This window comes from Pan paniscus, chromosome 22 (assembly GCF_029289425.2).
Source record: "Pan paniscus chromosome 22, NHGRI_mPanPan1-v2.0_pri, whole genome shotgun sequence".
Classification (NCBI taxonomy): domain Eukaryota; kingdom Metazoa; phylum Chordata; class Mammalia; order Primates; family Hominidae; genus Pan; species Pan paniscus.
In genome coordinates this window covers 33,243,605-33,263,597 of record NC_073271.2, presented here as the reverse complement: position 1 = coordinate 33,263,597, position 19,993 = coordinate 33,243,605, and the positions used below count along the sequence as shown (strand labels likewise).

General features: G+C 37.4%; 1 protein-coding gene across 18 annotated transcripts in view; it reads right to left on the bottom strand.

Moving 5' to 3' along the window:
* The window catches only part of TTC3 (tetratricopeptide repeat domain 3), a 129,503-nt gene that overhangs the window by 51,213 nt on the left and 58,297 nt on the right, over positions 1 to 19,993 (bottom strand). For 17 of the 18 annotated variants that reach the window (XM_063601381.1, XM_008977658.6, XM_055105235.2 and 14 more), the window contains 9 exons: positions 18,625 to 18,709; positions 15,882 to 16,016; positions 12,680 to 12,760; positions 10,725 to 10,837; positions 6,754 to 6,874; positions 3,794 to 3,916; positions 2,750 to 2,851; positions 1,228 to 1,320; positions 514 to 578 (listed from right to left, as the gene is read on the bottom strand). In XM_063601381.1, the coding sequence (XP_063457451.1) occupies positions 514 to 578; positions 1,228 to 1,320; positions 2,750 to 2,851; positions 3,794 to 3,916; positions 6,754 to 6,874; positions 10,725 to 10,837; positions 12,680 to 12,760; positions 15,882 to 16,016; positions 18,625 to 18,709 (918 nt within the window). Of the gene's footprint in view, positions 1 to 513; positions 579 to 1,227; positions 1,321 to 2,749; positions 2,852 to 3,793; positions 3,917 to 6,753; positions 6,875 to 10,724; positions 10,838 to 12,679; positions 12,761 to 15,881; positions 16,017 to 18,624; positions 18,710 to 19,993 lie in introns of those variants that run through there. The other variant, XM_034947901.3, reaches the window with a different exon arrangement.

Sequence of the window (19,993 nt, the reverse complement as noted above, 5' to 3'; positions counted from 1 at the left end):
AAAAACAAGAAGCAGGACCAAAAAGAAAAGAAAAAAGAATCTGAATTATTTGATCTAAACAAAAAGCTATAGAGAAGTAATAATTTAGACAGTACATTGAGTATTTCAGGGTAAAAAATAGTCATAGGTTCAAAATGTTTACTGAAGAGAGATAAAAAGAAAAATACGCTTCTGGAATTAAAGTTTCAACAACTGAGAGCAAACTGTATAGTTTTTATATAAATGCCAAATCTATTAATCAAACATGTAATTTCACAGCATCAAATGTTGTAATTTTAATTGTAAATTCAACCACTAGATAAATAATTCTGAATCAAGTTTTTAGTATTTAATCATTCTAGGCTAGTTCTCTTTAAGTTTTAATTTTCCATAAAAATCATTTCAAAAAACACTTATTTGGATATACGTATACACAGCCAATTTTTAAAAAGGCATAATTTAGAAATCTGCATTTAATAGAATTATATTCTAAGAGACATCATCAAACCACTGATTGATTGTTAAAAATCTTACCTAGAACATTTCTGTTTCAGAATAGGTCTTGGAGGAACCTTTTCTTTTATGACCTTGTGTTCAAACTTTAAATAAAACAAAGACATCCAAAATTTGTCTCATACTCCCATGACATAAAACACAAAACCACAAGTAACAAGTATTTCAGAAGCACACATAATGTTCAGTTTGATAGAGAACAGTGATGATGTTCTGACCCAGACAAAAGCCCAGAAAACTTTAGCAAAATAATTTACTGAAGAGAAACAAGAGGGTAGACACACTTGAGGAAAAAGTTTTTAAAAAATTAAGAGTAAGCAGACGATCTAATAAAGTGTAAATATTATTACAACTACCCACTCTTGCCACTCCCATGTCATGAAGTTAAAGGTAATCCCTCAAGACACTCTTCCCCCTCCCTAAAAACCTGCACACCCACTACTGCCCAAAAGTTTACCGGGATTAAGAAAATGAAGTTATGAAAAACAGTAAAAACAGTAAAACTAAGATATAAAAGGCCTCCTTTTCCTATTAAGAAATAAAAGAATATAAGAATGCTTTCATTACAATGAAGCATTCTCACATCCAAGTATTTCCTATATTTTCTTAAATGAAGTAATTGTTTCTTTCCTGGAAAAGATCCAAATTACATGATATCTACAAATTCAAATCATGTTTCAAAAGGTGTAAACATTTTGGTTATCTATCTAACAAGGTTCCCCCTTTATTACTTACTTCACATTTAACTTGACCACCACTGCTGAAGATGATAATCTTAGAAATGACACCTTCACAGTCAGGGGTAAGACATATTCCTTGTAGAAAATCCTATTTGATTAAAAAAAAAAACAAGAAAAATGTTATGTCTAGGGGGGGATAAATCTATACACGTATACTATTTTTACCACCAGGAACAGTCAAAATACGGACTAAAACCATCTTCAGGGAAGTGGTGAAAATCCTTACTCACTGCCATGCGAATTTTAAGGCTTCCGTGTAGGAAAAATATACTTTCAGGTGTGGGTCTGACCATGTGACTTGTTTTCATCAATGCAAAGTGACCAGACATGACATACACATGTCTAGGCAAAAGGTTTAACAAACACTTCATAGACTGGACATTGTTCTTTTTCCTCTGACACAGGAAGATGTTCCAGAAAAGGGTCACTCTTCAACTTAGATTGAGAAACAAGGAATAGAGCCACACAAAATAAAGCTGCTACAGCCCAGTCCCAGCCAACAACTGCAGAACTGCAGGACAAGTCATGCAAGCAAAAAACAAACTTCTCTGATGTATGCCACAAGATATTTGGGTTGTATCACTTCAGCATATCCTAGGGAAAGCTGACTAATTTACAGAGCGTATTTAAAATGATGGGAATAGTTAAGACCACTAAAAGAGGGTATATCACTAGAGAAACTCAATTTAGGTAAGACAAAGACATAGCAGAAGTGACTCAAAGGTGACAGTTATTTACTCATATCATTATATTGTTAATTAATTATGTGAAAATGTACAAAATGTGAGAATTTATTTCTACCAAACTTTAATAATTGCTATTGTTAACAGATGCCTAGTACAACTGCCTCATTCTTTCCCCAATAAGAACAGTGGTCTGCATAAGCCTAAGAAGTGTAGGAAAAGGTCCATAGTGTCTATAGATCAGAAACAAATTCTATGAATACAAATAAGATTGTAATACTATGACTTCCCTCAAAGTATGTCTACTTAATGGTAATTAACATCATTATCTTGGTAATAAGAAAATCCCTGGAGAGAAATGGCAGTTTAAAATTGAAGTTGATCCTTCTTCCCAACATTAAAAAAATTGTTTTGAGTTGACTTCTTAGTACAAATTACCTCATCAAATTTTGGTTTTGAAATCTCTAATTCCACATCAAAACTTTCAAGTGGGGCCTGGTGCAGTGGCTCATGCCTATAATCCCAGCACTTTGGGAGGCTGAAGTAGGATCACTTGGGTCAAGGAGTCTGAGGCTGCAGTGAGCTATGACTGCACCACTGCACTCTAGCCTGGGCAACACAGTGAGATCCGTCTCTTTAAAAAAACAAAGCCTCTATGGTTAATGCCTTTATGATTGTCCAAATAAAAACAAATTTGATTTTCTACTTTATTATTAAAGTTATAATTTAAAACTTTCTAATTATGTGCAGAATGTTCAGGAAGGAATTCTTGGGGGAAAAAATTGACATACAATAAGTATACTGAAAAATTCAGACAATCCTGTTATGCTTTACCTTGTCAATTTTATCATTAAAGGTTGTAGTTTTTAACTTCTTCCAGCAATTCATGTGAAATTCTATTTTACAGTACTGGCAACAGCTGATGCGTATAAAACCCTAGGGTTACAAAAAATTTTTTAATTAACGTTTTAAAGATGTCTCTGCACACTCACTCACTACAACATACATAAAGACAGAGAGAGCTTGACTAACATATTTATTTCCACAGCATAAAGTTGCATTATTCTTCAAAATATATCAAATATTTTATAAACATTATTTCATCTGATTTACTAACCAGGGACATTGGAACAGCAGGACAAGGGCAGCTACTAGCTTCTTGAATAAACCAGTATAACTCAATTAAGTGCCAGACTTATCTCAAATTTAGGTCTCTAACAGCTAATTCAATGATCACAATGACCTTTAGATTTGGGACTCAAATTTTATGAGAGATCAGAATTGCAACAAATCAGAGGTAACAATCTCACTGTGTTTCCTATCCTCCTAAGGTAGCTTGAAGAGGAAAAAGAATGAGCCAGCCTGCCTTCTCAGGTCACTACCCGAGCCCAGAGCATTTATACATCAGTGGCTCTGGTTCCCATGTGAGATGATGTAGACCTAAAAAAGTCCAGGAAGGCTGGGCGTGGTGGTTCATACCTGTAATCCCAGCACTTTGGGAGGCTGAGGGGGTGGATCACGAAGTCAAGAGATCGAGACTATCCTGGCCAATATGGTGAAACCCTGTCTCTACTAAAAATGCAAAAATTAGCTGGGCGTGCTGGGACACGCCTGTAATCCCAGCTACTTGGGAGGCTGAGGCAGGAGAATTGCTTGAACCCAGGAGGCGGAGGTTTCAGTGAGCCAAGATCGTGCCACTGCACTCCAGCCTGGGTGACAGAGTGAGACTTATCTCAAAAAAAAAAAAAAATCCTGGGAAAGGGGTGGACGACTGCTAACTAGCCAGAGAACTTGGGTGCCTCCAATTACAGATTGTTTTGAGCCCATCTTAAGGAATGATTTTGCAAGTTAATGTCCCACTGTACACTCATTATTTACCTTAAAGTCTGGATCAGTTATGTATATCTGGATCTTAGAATATCCATGGCACTTCTGATAGCAACAAATGGCATCTGGCACTGGAGGGAACTTGCATTCTTCAACAAATTTCTCTAACAGCATCTAAAACAAAATAAACAAAAATGATACCATTACAATACTAATCTGTCAATAAAAATGCTTGTGATTTCAATAACCTCTTGCCATCAAAATATTTTCAGCATAAGAATGACTAAATTTTTTCACCAACAAACTACATACAACTTTTAAAGTTTTTCCTTTTAAAAGGAAGGCTGATAAGAGACATAAGAGAGATTTAAAAAGAGGACTGAACAAAATTTTTTTTCAGAATTTCGAAAGAATCAAAATTTTGCCGTTACAATCATCAAATCACATTTTATAATTTACAGCTCTCAGAAATCTCCCATAAGCATTAAGAGGAAGTCAAGTAAGGCAGAATAACCCTTAGGGTAATCCTGAGGACTTTATCAGGCTCCTCTTGCCCAACATCACCTCATCCAGAATCCTAACACTCCCATTATCTTCCTCCTTGCAGCTCTGCCACTGTTGTTTGTGGACTACCTGGAGAATTATTCCACTGCTAATGAAGCCCCCAAGAGACTCATGCCATGCTTCCAGTGCTGGCTTTTTGTTATCAATATCTCCTATGCCTCTATCCCAATCTTGTATGAAGAGAGGTAAATCCAAGAATCCCTGTGTTTTATTTTTTATAATAGCTTTGTTGAGACATAATTAACACACTATACAACTCAAATAAAGTGTACAGTTCAGTGTTTTTAGCATATTCACAGGATGTACTGACATCACCACAATCTAAATTTAGAACATTTTCAAAAAGAAACTCCATACGCATTAGCAGTCCCTCCTCATTTTCCCCTAACCTTCCAGGCCCAGCAATCACTGGTCTACTTTCTGTCATGTCACTATATACAGATTTGCTTATCCTGGAGATTTCATACGAATGGACTCACACAAGCCCTTTGTGTTTGGCTTCTTTTACTTAGCATAATGTTTCCAAGGTCCATCCATGCTGCAGCATGTTATCAATACTCTTTTTTTTTTGAGACAGCGTCTCACTCTGTCACTCAGGCTGGAGTACAGTGGCACGATCTCAGCTCACTGCAACCTCTGCCTCCTGGGCTCAACTGACCCTTCTGCCTCAGCCTCCTGAGTAGCTGGGACTACAGGCATGTGCCACTATGTTTGGCTAATTTTTGTACTGATGGGTTTCGCCATGTTGCCCAGGCTGGTCTTGAACTCCTGAGCTCAAGCAATCCTCCTGCCTTGGCCTCCCAAAGTGGTAGGATTACAGGCGTAAGCCACCATGACTGGCCATTTGTTTTTGAGGCAGACTCTCACTGTGTTGCCCAGGCTGCACTGCAGTGGCACAATCAAGGCTCACTGCAGCCTCAACCTCCCAGGTTCCAATACTTACGTACCTATTTATCAGCTCACGAATACTTGGGCTATTTCCCATTTTGGGCTATTATGACTAATGCTGCTATGAACATTCATGTACAAGTTTTTGTGAGAACATGTTTTCCTTTCTCTGTACACACCTAGGAGTGAAACTGCTGGATCATATGGTATGCTACAGTTTGAATGTTTGACCCTCCAAACCACATGTTGAAATCTGATCCCCGGTGTTGGAGGTGAGGCACAGTGGGAGGTGTTTGAGTCATGGCGACGAATCTCTCATGAACAGATTAATTCCCTCCCTGGGGTAAGTGAGTTCTCACTCCATTAGTTCCCTAAAGAGTTGGTTGTTAAAAAGAACCTGGCACTTCCCTGTCTCTCACTACATGATCTCTACAGACAGGCTCTCCTACGCCTTCTGACATGAGTAGGAGCTATTGAAGGCCTTCACCAGCAGATGCTGACACCATGCTTCTTATACAGCCTGCAAAACCATAAGCCAACTTTTCTTCATAAATCACCAGTCTCAGGTACTTCTTTATAGCAACACAAATGGACTGAGACATGGTAACTCTACGTTTAACTGTTTGAGGAACTGCCAGACTATTTTCCAAAGCAGCTGCATCATTATACATTACCACCAGCAGTGTCTGAATGTTCCCATTTTTCTACACCCTTGCCAATATTTATTGTCTACCCACATCCTAATGAGTGTGAAGTGGTATCTCACTGTGGTTTTGATTTGTGTTTCTCTGATAGCTAATGATGCTGAATGTCTTTTCATGTGCTAATTTTGGCCATTTGTATATCTTCGTTGCAGAAATGTCTATTCAGATCCTTTGACTACTTCTTAAATTAGATTATTTGTCTTTTTATTATTGAGTTGTAAAAGTTGACTTCTGTGATTTTAAAAGCTTCAGCCAAAATCAAGTTCTGAGTACATATGAGAGTTCACTACAAGTAAAAGCCTATCTCAGTCATTTCACACGTAAGTCTTTCTAGAACAAGCAAAGCATCTTTATGCTTCTGGATATGAGACTAAATTCATATTTTTCTGAATCTTCAAGTACCATCTCAGTAACTGTGGTAACTTTATGATGAAACAACAATACTATACCTTCCTCTAAGTACAACCAAGTCCAGCATAGTGCATGATCATGCATACTCAGAAGTCAGAATGCCTGGACTCAAGTTCCAGGACAACAATTTGCTTGCTGTTTCACCTTGAGTGCATCATTTCACCTCTCTAAACTTAACCTTCCTCATCTGTAAAATGGGAATGATCACAGTGCCCCCCTGCACGGGGCTGCTATAAGGATTAAGCATAATGATAAATGAAGGTACACACTGGCACACAGAAAACATTCAATAAATGTCAAAGATTCTCATTAGACAGTAGAGGGGAAATGCATGTAAGGGAGGTGGGGATGGAATGCTCCTACCTCTCCGCCTCCTGATACCTGAGTCAGTCAATGCAGATAAGCACTCACAGTAAGAAACACTCTACAAAAATAAATGGTTACCTTTATTTTTTGTGGCTGAGACTCTTCAATAATCACATTACTCGTGGGCCAAGTTAACACTCCAGGAAGACGATAAATCAAGGTTCTTGCTTTCTCAAAGTGATTGAGAGCTTCTAGAAATCTAAAGTCATAATTATGAAAAAGGCATTAAAGATGTAAAATGGTATTTTCATTCCCGTCAAAAGTCACCAAAGATCTCAAGCTTACTGGGACGAATACATTTGATGAATCACTGAACAGCAATATTCAATGTAACCTAAATTTTCTTTAAAAAAACAAAGTCACTATTGCTGTTTGCTATAAAAGTAATACACATTAAACAACTCGTCTTGGACACTGGCTTTATTGTGGCAGGTGTACACTTTTTTGTTTGTTTTTTGTTTATATATATATATTTTTACTTATACTTTAAGTTCTAGGGTACATGTGCACAACGTGCAGGTTTGTTACATAGGTATACATGTGCCATGTTGCTGTGCTGCACCCATTAACTGGTCGTTTACCTTAGGTATATCTCCTAATGCTATCCCTCTCCCCTCCCCCAACCTCACAACAGGCCCCGGTGTGTGATGTTCCCCTTCCTGTATCCAAGTGTTCTCATTGTTCAATTCCCACCTATGAGTGAGAACATGCGGTGTTTGGTTTTTTGTCCTTGCAATAGTTTGCTGAGAACGATGGTTTCCAGCTTCATCCATGTCCCTACAAAGGACATGAACTCATCCTCTTTTATGGCTGCATAGTATTCCATGGTGTATATGTGCCACATTTTCTTAATCCAGTCTATCATTGTTGGACATTTGGGTTGGTTCCAAGTCTTTGCTATTGTGAATAGTGCTGCAATAAACATATGTGTGCATGTGTCTTTATAGCAGCATGATTTATAATCCTTTGGGTATATACCCAGTAATGGGATGGCTGGGTCAAATGGTATTTCTAGTTTGAGATCCCTGAGGAATCGCCACACTGACTTCCACGATGGTTGAACTAGTTTACAGTCCCACCAACAGTGTAAAAGTGTTCCTATTTCTCCACATCCTCTCCAGCACCTGTTGTTTCTTGACTTTTTAATGATCGCCATTCTAACTGGTGTGAGATGGTATCTCATTGTGATTTTGATTTGCATTTCTCTGATGGCCAGTGATGATGAGCATTTTTTTCAGGTGTCTGTTGGCTGCATAAATGTCTTCTTTTGAGAAGTGTCTGTTCATATCCTTCACCCATCTGTTGATGGGGTTGTTTTTTTCTTGTAAATTTGTTTGAGTTCATTGTAGATTCTGGATATTAGCCCTTCGTCAGATGAGTAGATTGCAAAAATTTTCTCCCATTCTGTAGGTTGCCTGTTCACTCTGATGGTAGTTTCTTTTGCTGTGCAGAAGCTCTTTAGTTTAATTAGATCCCATTTGTCAATTTTGGCTTTTGTTGCCATTGCTTTTGGTGTTTTAGACATGAAGTCCTTACCCATGCCTATGTCCTGAATGGTAATGCCTAGGTTTTCTTCTAGGGTTTTTATGGTTTTAGGTCAAACATTGAAGTCTTTAATCCATCTTGAATTAATTTTTGTATAAGGTGCAAGGAAGGGATCCAGTTTCAGCTTTCTACATATGGCTAGCCAGTTTTCCCAGCACCATTTGTTGAATAGGGAATCCTTTGCCTATTTCTTGTTTTTGTCAGGTTTGTCAAAGATCAGATAGTTGTAGATGTGTGGTATTATTTCTGAGGGCTCTGTTCTGTTCCATTGGTCTATATCTCTGTTTTGGTACCAGTAACATGCTGTTTTCATTACTGCAGCCTTGTAGTATAGTTTGAAGTCAGGTAGTGTGATGCCTCCAGCTTTATTCTTTTGGCTTAGGATTGACTTGGCAATGCGGGCTCTTTTTTGGTTCCATATGAACTTTAAAGTAGTTTTTTCCAATTCTGTGAAGAAAGTCATTGGTAGCTTGATGGGGATGGCATTGAATCTATAAATTACCTTGGCAATATGGCCATTTTCATGATATTGATTCTTCCTATCCATGAGCATGGAATGTTCTTCCATTTGTTTGTGTCCTCTTTTATTTCACTGAGCAGTGGTTTGTAGTTCTCCCTGAAGAGGTCCTTCACATCCCTTGTAAGTTGTATTCCTACGTATTCTCTTTGAAGCAATTGTGAATGGGAGTTCACTCATGATTTGGCTCTCTGTCTGTCTGTTACTGGTGTATAAGAATGCTTGTGATTTTTGCACATTGATTTTGTATCCTGGGACTTTGCTGAAGTTGCTTATCAGCTTAAGAAGATTTTGGGCTGAGACGATGGGGTTTTCTAGATATACAATCATGTCATCTGCAAACAGGGACAATTTGACTTCCTCTTTTCCTAATTGAATACCCTTTCTTTCTTTCCCCTGCCTGATTGCCCTGGCCAGAACTTCCGACACTATGTTGAATAGGAGTGGTGAGAGAGGGCATCCCTGTCTTGTGCCAGTTTTCAAAGGAAATGCTTCCAGTTTTCATCCATTCAGTATGATACTGGCTGTGGGTTTGTCATAAATAGCTTTTATTATTTTGAGATATGTCCCATCAATACCTAATTTATTGAGAGTTTTTAGCATGAAGGGCTGTTGAATTTTGTCAAAGGCCTTCTCTGCATCTATTGAGATAATCATGCGGTTTTTGTCTTTGGTTCTGTTTACATGCTGGATTACATTTATTGATTTGTGTATGTTGAACCAGCCTTGCATCCCAGGGATGAAGCCCACTTGATCATGGTGGATAAGCTTTTTGATGTGCTGCTGGATTCGGTTTGCCAGTATTTTATTAAGGATTTTTGCATGGATGTTCATCAGGGATATTGTCTAAAATTCTCTTTTTTTGTTGTGTCTCTGTGTTATTGCTGTTTTTGAGATGGAGTCTCACTCTGTCGCCCAGGCTGGAGTACAGTGGCGCAATCTCAGCTCACTGCAACCTCCGCCTCCTGGGTTCCAGTGATTCTTTCTGCCTCAGCCTCCTGAGTAGCTGGAACTACAGGCAGGCACCACCACACCCAGCTAATTTTTGTATTTTTAGTAGAGACAGGGTTTCAACATATTGGTCAGGCTGGTCTCAAACTCCTGACCTCAAGTGATTCACCCACTGGCCTCCCAAAGTGCTGGGATTCCAGGTGTGCGCCACTGTGCCTGGCCAAAAAAAACTCTTTAATTTAAAAAAATCTATAAAGGAGGTTCCAGGCACATTCTAAGACGGCGGGGGGCGGGGGGATTCCCCAAAATCTCATAAAATTTCCCCTAACAAGTTAAATGAAAATTTAAAGACAGTTAGAAATTATAAATAATATTCAATCAGTCAACAATTATTTCTTTATAATCTAACATACCTACCTCTATATTGGGTACAAGTGGCAGAAACAGATTTTCTTTTTTTAAAGCTCAAGACATAATCCCGTCCCCTCAGGGACATACTGACATTCAGGGAGACAAGACTAAGAGACATGAGGCATTTAGAGAACAGCTTCAATATTAAACTGCAAGTAAGGATTACAACTACAATAGAGTTCAGAGGACAGACTTTTATATTCCTAACTCACTCATGATGTCTTTGAACACATATATACCTCTTATTTAAAACCATCTTCATACAGATTTTTAAAAAATAATTAAATCAAAAAAATTAAACAATCAGATTTTAAAAACATTAGTTTATATCAATTCACTCACTATCTATAGATGATTATACACTAGACTATTAAATCTTTAACATCAAATTACTATATTGTTGACTTATTAGATTTAAAATCAGGAAGTACCAAGAACTGCAATGACTGGCCTTGCTTTAACAATTAATATTGATAGTGAAATTTCAGGTCCTCAAAGTAAATCACAATTATGATAGTGTGCTACAGAGGAGATATCAAAATAATTCTAGAAAATGGATCATTATCACATTGGATTTTAAATGAGTTACCAGCCTAGAGCTTAAAGTAGTGTCATTTCTACTAACCTGTTTTTTTTCAAATATACTTTTCCAATTCCACAGTAGGCCAAGCAATCAAGGCCCTCACTGGGGTAGTGTTCAATAATCCTCTTAAACTGGTTTTCGGCTTCAGATAATTCCTTGAATAGCAGTGAAAACAATGATCACTTACATACAAAGAGAAATACTGAAATAAATTTTATCTAAAGGTTGATTTTTTTATAATATTAAAATAACAACTGCATATCCCCAAATTCCTGTGGCAAAATTATACCTCTGTGTTTCACTTTCTTAGGAATTATATAAATTTCTGATCATATGGATAGTCAGAGACACAACCAAACCAATCCTGCTGAACATATCAGACAATCAACCTATAAGCATTTACTAGTACGCACTAAGGGCCTGGCGTGTGCTGGCTAATACTAAAAAGAGTCAAATCGTGTTTTTGTTTTTGTTTTTTAAAAAAGGCTAATTATGGTGTAAACACACCATAACATAGATCCTATTAAGTGCTAATCCCTTGGAAGGAATGCCATTCCAATGACGTTGTCACAGTCTTTTGTGGCACAAGACGGATGAAAGCTCTGTCTTAAAAACAGCCCATTAGTAAACACTTAACATAGCTTAGAGTACATTCTTTTTTGAATATTCTCAACAGTGAAAAACCACTAAGTTGAATGAATTTTGTTTTTGGAAAACATCCAAAAGATACATAGTTCTAAGAAATACTGGTAACCCTGCTGTGAGTGAAAAAAAGAAATGTCACTACAAAATGGAGCTTTGAGGCCAGTTCCAAAGGAGGCATTCTAAAAAGGTTTGAAGCAAGGGCTGTCCTCTGATGAAATTCTTTTAAACATGTAAGTTCTACTATAACACATTTTTTTTTCTAAATCAGTCTCGCTATTTTACATTAAATCACAAATGTAATAAATGATTTCTTCAATTCTAATAAGGTAAAATATGGTATTTATTATTATTCTGTCAGGAATAAAATGAAAATCATGAAGTTCTGTCTCCAACTGTCTCTTGGAAAATAGAATTAGAGAGCATTCATGGGAGACATTATTAATCTGTGACACTGAGATCAAGGAAAATGAATCTTGGGCACTGTCAACTTCTGGGACAGAACAGAACGTAAAAGACTACTTAGATCCTCACTAGGTGGCAAGAGGTAAACCTTCATCTAGACAGGGAAAAATAGAGACCAAATTATATATTATACTTGAGGTAATTCTAGAGCATTTCAACGTTTATAGCAAACTCAAAACCTCAGAAAGCAAAGTTATAATGCCAAACAGTATAGGTAGGTAAACATTCCAGGAGAGCCAGGCAGGAGCATGACTAATGGAAATCCTGGGAGCTCATGTCTATACACTGACTACATGCAGTTATAGGAAGCCTGCAATCTAGAAATAACACAATACCCAAGTACTTTCTACGTACAAATAAGAGATACTAACATTATCATTGTTACCTTTGTTTTTCTAGGAAAACAGCATAACACAAAACCTCCCCAGGTCCATTCCCTCCTGGCCATCACTAAAGGCAGCCATTATCTTAAATTTTATATAAACATAATCCATATTTTTTCACTTTTTTACAAGATGCACAGAATTCATAAACAGTATATAGTACTGTTATGTATGTTTTCCAAATAGTATATAAGTGGGATCACAATGTTTATGTCCTCCAACTTGCCTTTCCCTCAAGATTATGTTTCTGAAATCTATCAATCATGATACATTACATCCTAATTTTTACACAAATAAAAAGTAGATTCCCACTGATTGCCTGGCAAAGCCTTTTTCTAATAGGAAACAAACTAAATATTCTTTAAAAACACAAACTAAATTAAACAGATATTTCAGACAAAATTATCAGAAGGTACAGAGAAGAAAATGGGTAAAAATGAGAAAATAATTTTTATAAGATATGTCAATATCATTTTAATTGTTGATTACCACTGTTACAAATCTTACCTCAGGCTGTCCTATTCCAAGGAGAGAAATGGCAAGTCCATAGACGACCAAAACATAGTTAATCATGGCCAGGTTCAATTGCTGTCAATAAAAATGCCTCAGTTAAAAATCTGAATATAATTCTGCCCAATTTGCATCTAGTCACAACAGAAAAAGAAGTGTAATAGAATCTCACTAATCAATCCTATGAATCAATGATTGTCATAAAATCTCACTAATCAATATGATTGGCCAAATCAAATTAGAAAAGAGATTTTTGTTCCAATAAAGCAGTTATCCTGCTATTTAAAACACAGAATCACTGTCTCAGAGTTCCTTGAGGCATGGTTCATAATAGATTAATTTATAATTAAAGTCATATTATTTTGCATATAAGCAGTACTAGTGACAGATTAAGACATTTACTTAGCTATTATAGGCATACCTCAGAGATACTGTGGGCTCGGCTCTGGAGCATCACAGTAAAGCAAATATCACAATCAAGTGAGTCTCACAAACTTGTGGGTTTCCCAGTGCATATAAAAGTTATGTTTTAGTGATACTGTAGTTTATTAAGTGTGTAGTAGCATTATGTCTATTAAACAATGTGCACACCTTAATTTAAGACTTAATTGCTACAAATGCTAATGATCATCTGAGGGTTTACTGAGTCATAATCTTTTTTTAAAACTTTTTTTAAAATTATACTTTAAGTTCTGGGATACATGTGCAGAAGAACGTGCAGGTTTGTTACACAGGTATAACACGTGCCACGGTGGTTTGCTGCACCCGTCAACCGTCATCTACACTGGGTATTTCTAGTGAGTCATAATCTTTTTGTTGGTGGATGGTCTTGCCTTGATATTGATGACTGCTAACTGTTCAGGGTGGTAGTTCCTGAAAATTAAGGTGCTGTGGCAATTTCTTAAAATAAGACAATGAAGTCTGTCATACTGATTGACTCTTACTTTCAGAAAAGGTTTCTCTGTAATGTGTGATGCTGTTTGACAGTATTTTACCCATACTAGAACTTCTTTCAAAATTGGAGTGAATCCTCTCAAATCCTGCCACTGCTTGATCAACTAAGTTTCTCATTTCAACAATATTCACAGCGTCTTCACAAGGAGTAGATTCCATTTCAAGAAATGACTTTTTTTGTTCATGTGTAAAAAGCAACTCCTTATCCCTTCAAGTTTTATCCTGGGGTTGCAGCAATTCAGTCACATCTTCAGGCTCCACTTCTAATTCTCTTGCTTGTTCCACCACATCTGCAGTGACTTCCTCCACTAATGTCCTGAACCCCTCAAAGTCATCCATGAGGGCTGGAATTTACTTCTTCCAAACTCCTGTAAATGTTGATATTTTGATCTCTCACATGCATCATGAATGTTCTTTATGGTATCTAGAGTGGTGATCCTTTCCAGAAGGTTTTCAATTTACTTTGTCCAGATCCAACAGAGGAATCACTATGGCAGCTATAGCTTTATAAAATATGTTTCTTAAATAATAATACTTGAAAGTCAAACTGACTCCTTGATCCATAGGCTACAGAATGGATATTGTGTTACCAGGCATGAAAACAACATTCATCTCCTTGTACATGTACACCACATCTCCTGGGCAATCAGGTGCATTGTCAATGAGCAATAGTATTTTGCAAAGAATCTTTTATTCTAGCAGTAGGTCTCAACAGTGGGCTTAAAGTACTTAGTAAACCATGCTGTAAACAGATGTGCTGCCATTCATGCTTTGTTGTTCCATTTCTAGGGCTCCAGGCAGAGTGAATTAGCATAATTCTTAAGGGCCTGAGGATTTTTGGAACATAAATGAGCACTGGCTTCAACTTAAGTCACCAGCTGCATCAGCCCCTAATGAGTAATGAGCCCATCCTTTTTGAAGCTTTGAAACCAGACACTGACTTCTCTCTAGCTATGAAAGTCCTAGATGGCATCTTCTTCCAACAGAAGGTTGTTTAGTCTCCATTGACAATCTGTTGTTTAGCGTAGCCACCTTCATCAATGATCTTCACTAGATCTCGATAACTTGCTGCAGCTTCTCCATCAGCACTTGCTGCTTCACCTTGCACTTTTATGTTATGGAAATAGCTTCTTTCCTTAAATCTCATGAACCAACTTCTGCTAGTTTCAAACTATTCTTCTGCAGCTTCCTCACCTCTCTCAGCCTTCACAGAATAGAAGAGTTAGAGTCTTGCTCTGGATTAGGCTCTGGCTTAAGAGAATGTTGTGGCTGGTTTGATTTTCTACCCAGACCACTAAGACTCTCCACATCCGCAAGAAAGTTGTTTCACTTTCTTGTCATTCATGTGTTCACTGAAGTAGCACTTTTAATTTCCTTCAAAAACTTTTTCTTTGCATTCACAATTTGGCTATTTGGCACAAGAGGACTAGCTTTCTGCCTATCTTGGCTTTCAACATACCTTCCTCACGAAGCTTAATCATTCTAGTTTTTTATTTAAAGTGAGAGATGTGCAACTCTTCCTTTCACTTGAATACTTAGAGGCCATTGTAGGGTCATTAATTGGCCTAATTTCAATATCGTGTCGCAGGGAACAGGGAGACTTAAAGAAGGGGGTGGAGATAACAGCTGGTTGGCAGAGCACTCAGAACACACACACACAATTTATTAAGTTCCCTTTCTTAAATAGGCACAGATTGTAGTGCCCCAAAATAATTACAATAGTAACATCAAAGATCACTGATCACAGATACAGTGATAATGATAATGAAAAAGTTTGACATATTGTGAGAATTACCAAAATGTGACACAGAGACATGAGGTGAGCACATGTTTTCAGAAAACAGACTTGCTTGACACAGGGTTGCCACAAATCTTCAGTTTGTAACAAATGCATTGTCTGCAAAGTACAATAAAGCAAAGCATAATGAAACGAGGTGTGCCTGTACTTTCTTCCTGGGTGAAAAGGTGTGACTAAAGATAGTTGAAAACCTTGATTTAGAGAAAAAGCCAGTTCTAATGACCCTAAACTATAGTCAAGGAGAGAATATAAACATGCATCACATACTGAACATACTCATGAAGTCTGAATTGGAGCAGTACCTGCTTCCCATAACCTGAAGTAGATTCAGCCAATCTCAGCAAGGTCTTAGGTATATTACTACAATGAGTTAAGCCCTTCGTTCTCTTCTGCATTCATCTGAGGTGCATTAGCATTGATAAACAAGTTATGATATGGCAAATTTACCTTTATTTTTTGAGGATCTAAACCGTTCAGCAACTCTGTAAAGGCCTGTGCGGCGCTGCGGCAACGCTGCTCCAATAAGGCCATATAGCCATCTTGAATTAAGCTTCTCAGCATTTTCATTATATTAGCAAAATCCTGGAAAAAAGAAATTCTATTTCAGTAACCCGAATCTACACATTTTTAATTTAAAACCTAAGATGCCAAGTTCATAGTAATATTTTATAACTAATGATAAAATGTTTACATCAATACCCAAACTGCCCTTATTCATCATATTCCTTTCTCAGCATCACACTTTTAAAGTGAAAATGAAAAGGTACTGCTTTACCATCCTAACTGCAACACCTCTTCTGTTGCCTGTGACAAAGATGGCTCATTTTACACTACATGGTACTAAGCCTCACTTGCTCTCCAGACTAAACAGACAGTATTTTTAAGTTTTAACAATATATATGAAAAACAACAGCCATCATTTAAATAAGTAAGTTGTCTGGGAGTAGAACAATTAGACACTTAAGAACATACAATCAATATTCTGATCACTACCAGATTTTAACAACTGCCATCCTGCTCTGAAACAAACCTTAATTCTAAGCAAGAAATAAATACTGTAATTGTTAACTGTACTCCTGCCTAACATATATTTGAATATAAGTAGATAAAATTACTGGGAGAGATAACAATAGGTTAAATGCAAAAGGAATAACATAAGGAATAAAAAATAAAAACAAAATTGCTATCATGTGCCCTTAAAGTGAGAAAAACTTTGTAATTTGAATACGCATTATAATTTGAATTCATATTTTAGTGACATGGGAATAGCTGTAAGTCACCAAAGTTCCACAAAGATTGGAGAGGCAAGGCTAGACATTAAGCCTAAAATCTCCTCACTCCTTGCTATACACGTGTGCGCCATTCAAAGGGGCCGCAAATGCAAATATGTATGTTGTATTCCTCACCGTTCCTAACAATGAAGATCCAAAAGGAGGCCCCACTGCACAAATCACAGAGGAAAAAGCAGTTTGGTTACCCATTAACAAAAGCCTTCTGCTGGCTTTTTTTTTTGAGATGGAGTCTTGCTCTGTCGTCCAGGCTGGAGTGCAGTGGCAGATCTCGGCTCACTGCAACCTCCACCTCGGGGTTCAAGCGATTCTCCTGCCTCAGCCTCCTGGGTAGCTAGGACTACAGGTGCACGCCACCACACCCAGCTAATTTTTTGTATTTTTAGTAGAGATGGGGTTTCGCCATGATGGCCAGGATGGTTTCAATCTCTTGACCTTGTGATCCGCCCGCCTCGGCCTCCCAAAATGCTGGGATTACAGATGTGAGACCCTGCACCCGGCCTCTGCTGGCTTTTGAACCAATGAATCAAAGTTTGGCAGAACGCTCCCCAGAATATGCATAGAAAAGAGCAGCTTTCAGAAAAACTTGAAAGCTCGATGACAGCCATACTTGTTTTAAGATATGAACTTGAAGTTATAAATGATGATATACTAGCCCTACAAATACTAGTTATTAGCCTTGCATAAACTCATTCAATTTTAATCTTGTTCTCATTCTTTTTCTTTCTTCTTTAAAAGAGACAGGGCTCCCAAACTAGTGAGAGGCTTAAAAAAGAAAACAAAAGAAAATAATAAATAAGACAGGGCCTTCCTATGTTGCCCAGGCTGGAGTGCAGTGGTTAATCCTCTCACCTCAGCCTCCTGAGGAGCTGGGACTACAGACACGTGCCACCATGCCCAGCTTTCTTTATCAGTCTAGAAATCAGATCCATACAGCCTCATGCTTTCATTGGAAGTCACTTCGCTCAATACGACATAAATGATCTGTCCTGAAAGCTCCAGCAGAGCAGGCCGAAATCACATCACTGCACACCCAATCTCTCTCACTCCTCAGCATATGGAGAGAGCCTCAATCAAACTGTGCTGAATGAACAAACAGAGGCTCAAAAACAGCGATCATATTTATTTAAATAGTCTTTTCATCTTCACAGGCTGTCATCTATTTAAGTATTTCATGGTGTTTAGAGTCAGTAAAAATCAATGTAAAAAGATATAATTTAAAATCTCCAACTTTAAGAAATTCTCAAAAATGCTTTTAAGCAAATGATTAGGAATCTATTTTAGTTCTTTGTAAAATATCTGTTATGTATACCTAAAAAAAGATCCACATGTTTTGAAATGAGTATTCTACTCCATGTTAATGTATATTTTCCATCATGAAGTAACGTAAAAAGAATTTTATATACAACATTATCTGATTAAGTTAAATCATTTAAAGAATAAAAGTTTGCCCTCTAATGATTTTAGAATAAGTATAATGAAACTGTGTTTAAATCTTTTAAAAATATTTAAAGTTAATACTACTGTTAACTCTTTGAGAAGCGAATAATTCCACAGTGCTAATCATTAGTTAAACCTCTAGCTAACATAATTATCAAGTTAATATTTAAATTAGTGATAGATTGGATTCTTAGCAGTCATATATATTAAATGATATGTCTATAACAGCTGGGTGCAATAGCTCACACCTGTAATCCCAACACTTTAAGAGGATTGCTTGAAGCCAGGAGTTTGAAACCAACCTGGACAACACAGTGAGACCCCATCTCTACAAAACTACAATATAATACAATAATTATATTAAAAAAACTTAGAGATGTACATGATTAGAACCTTATTCATGTGAACAATGTTTTGTTCAAAGAGTTTTGCTTTTTCCATTGGAAAAGCTTCTCCATTACCTGGTGTTCAGCTCTGGAAGATTTAGAAAACTGTTTCTCCAAGATGTTCTTCAAATCTGCTGGTAAAGTCAATGGTGAACTAGAACTAAAAGAAAAAAAGCATTTTTAAAAATCATTTTAAAATAAAAGTTCTACTCATATAAAGAAAAAATAGGGCCAGGCACAGTGGCTCATACCTGTAATCCCAGCACTTTGGGAGGCCGAGGTGGGTGGATCACCTGAGGTTAGGTGTTCGAGACCAGCCTGACCAACATGGTGAAACTCTGTCTCTACTAAAAATACAAAAATTAGCCTGGCGTGGTGGTGCACGCCTGTAATCCCAGCTACTTGGGAGGCTGAGGCAGGAGAATTGCTTGAGCCCAGGACCGAGATCTTACCACTGCACTCCAGCCTGGGCGACAGAGCAAGACTCCATCTAAAAAAAAAAAAAGAAAAAAATATAGAATCTGAATATTAGTTCGCTCTCATCCCTCCAATGTGACAGATAGAAGAAAAAAATATATTTACTGAAGGCCATGTAAAATACTGAGTAAATGGTGAGCCATACAAGTTGGCCGTTCTTTGGGGGGAATTGAAATTTTGGCAATATTTCTATTAGAAATCTCTAAATCCAATGCAATCTCAATAAACATTCCTATAAAATCAGAGGTGGAGGGAAACCAGATGAATTGATTATAAAGATGATATGGAAAAACAGCTTTTGAAAAAAGAGAAAAATTAAGGGGTATTTGCCTTGATCTGTAGTCACTAGTAACAACATGGGCCTAAAACAATAAATGTGCCCAATAAACAGTGCAAAGATGTTCAATGTGATGGGAAAATCTAATAATAAGATACAAGCATTTCAGAAAGTCTGACTCCCTAAGTTGGTGAGAGTAAGAAAATCTGAGGCACTCGATGTGGAGTTTTCTGAAAGCACTTCTGACATCCAATGTGTAGATTTTTTCCAATACCAAATATTGTCATTTTTCCGTATCAATTCAACTGTCCAACACAAAATGAGTGTGCAATAATGCAATTCAGTTCTGATACTAACTCCCAGAGTTAGCGCAGACCTCACAGGGTAAAGAATCAGTCCCACCAGACTGCCCTCACTTCAGCTGCAAGTGGGGTGCACAAGTCACCCACACTCCTGCCCTGCTGACTACAAGAGGGTTCCCATGAGTCCCTCTTCAGGCTCACTAGAAAAACAATGGAACTCAAGGAAGTGCTTACTATTACCAATTTATTATAAAGGATACAACTCACAAACAGTCAAGAGGAAGAGATGCATAGGAAGGTTGGGGGGTGCGAGGAGCTTCATGCTCCCCTTGGGCATGCCACTTTCCCAGCACATCAATGTGTTCGTCAGCCCAGAAGCTCCCCATGC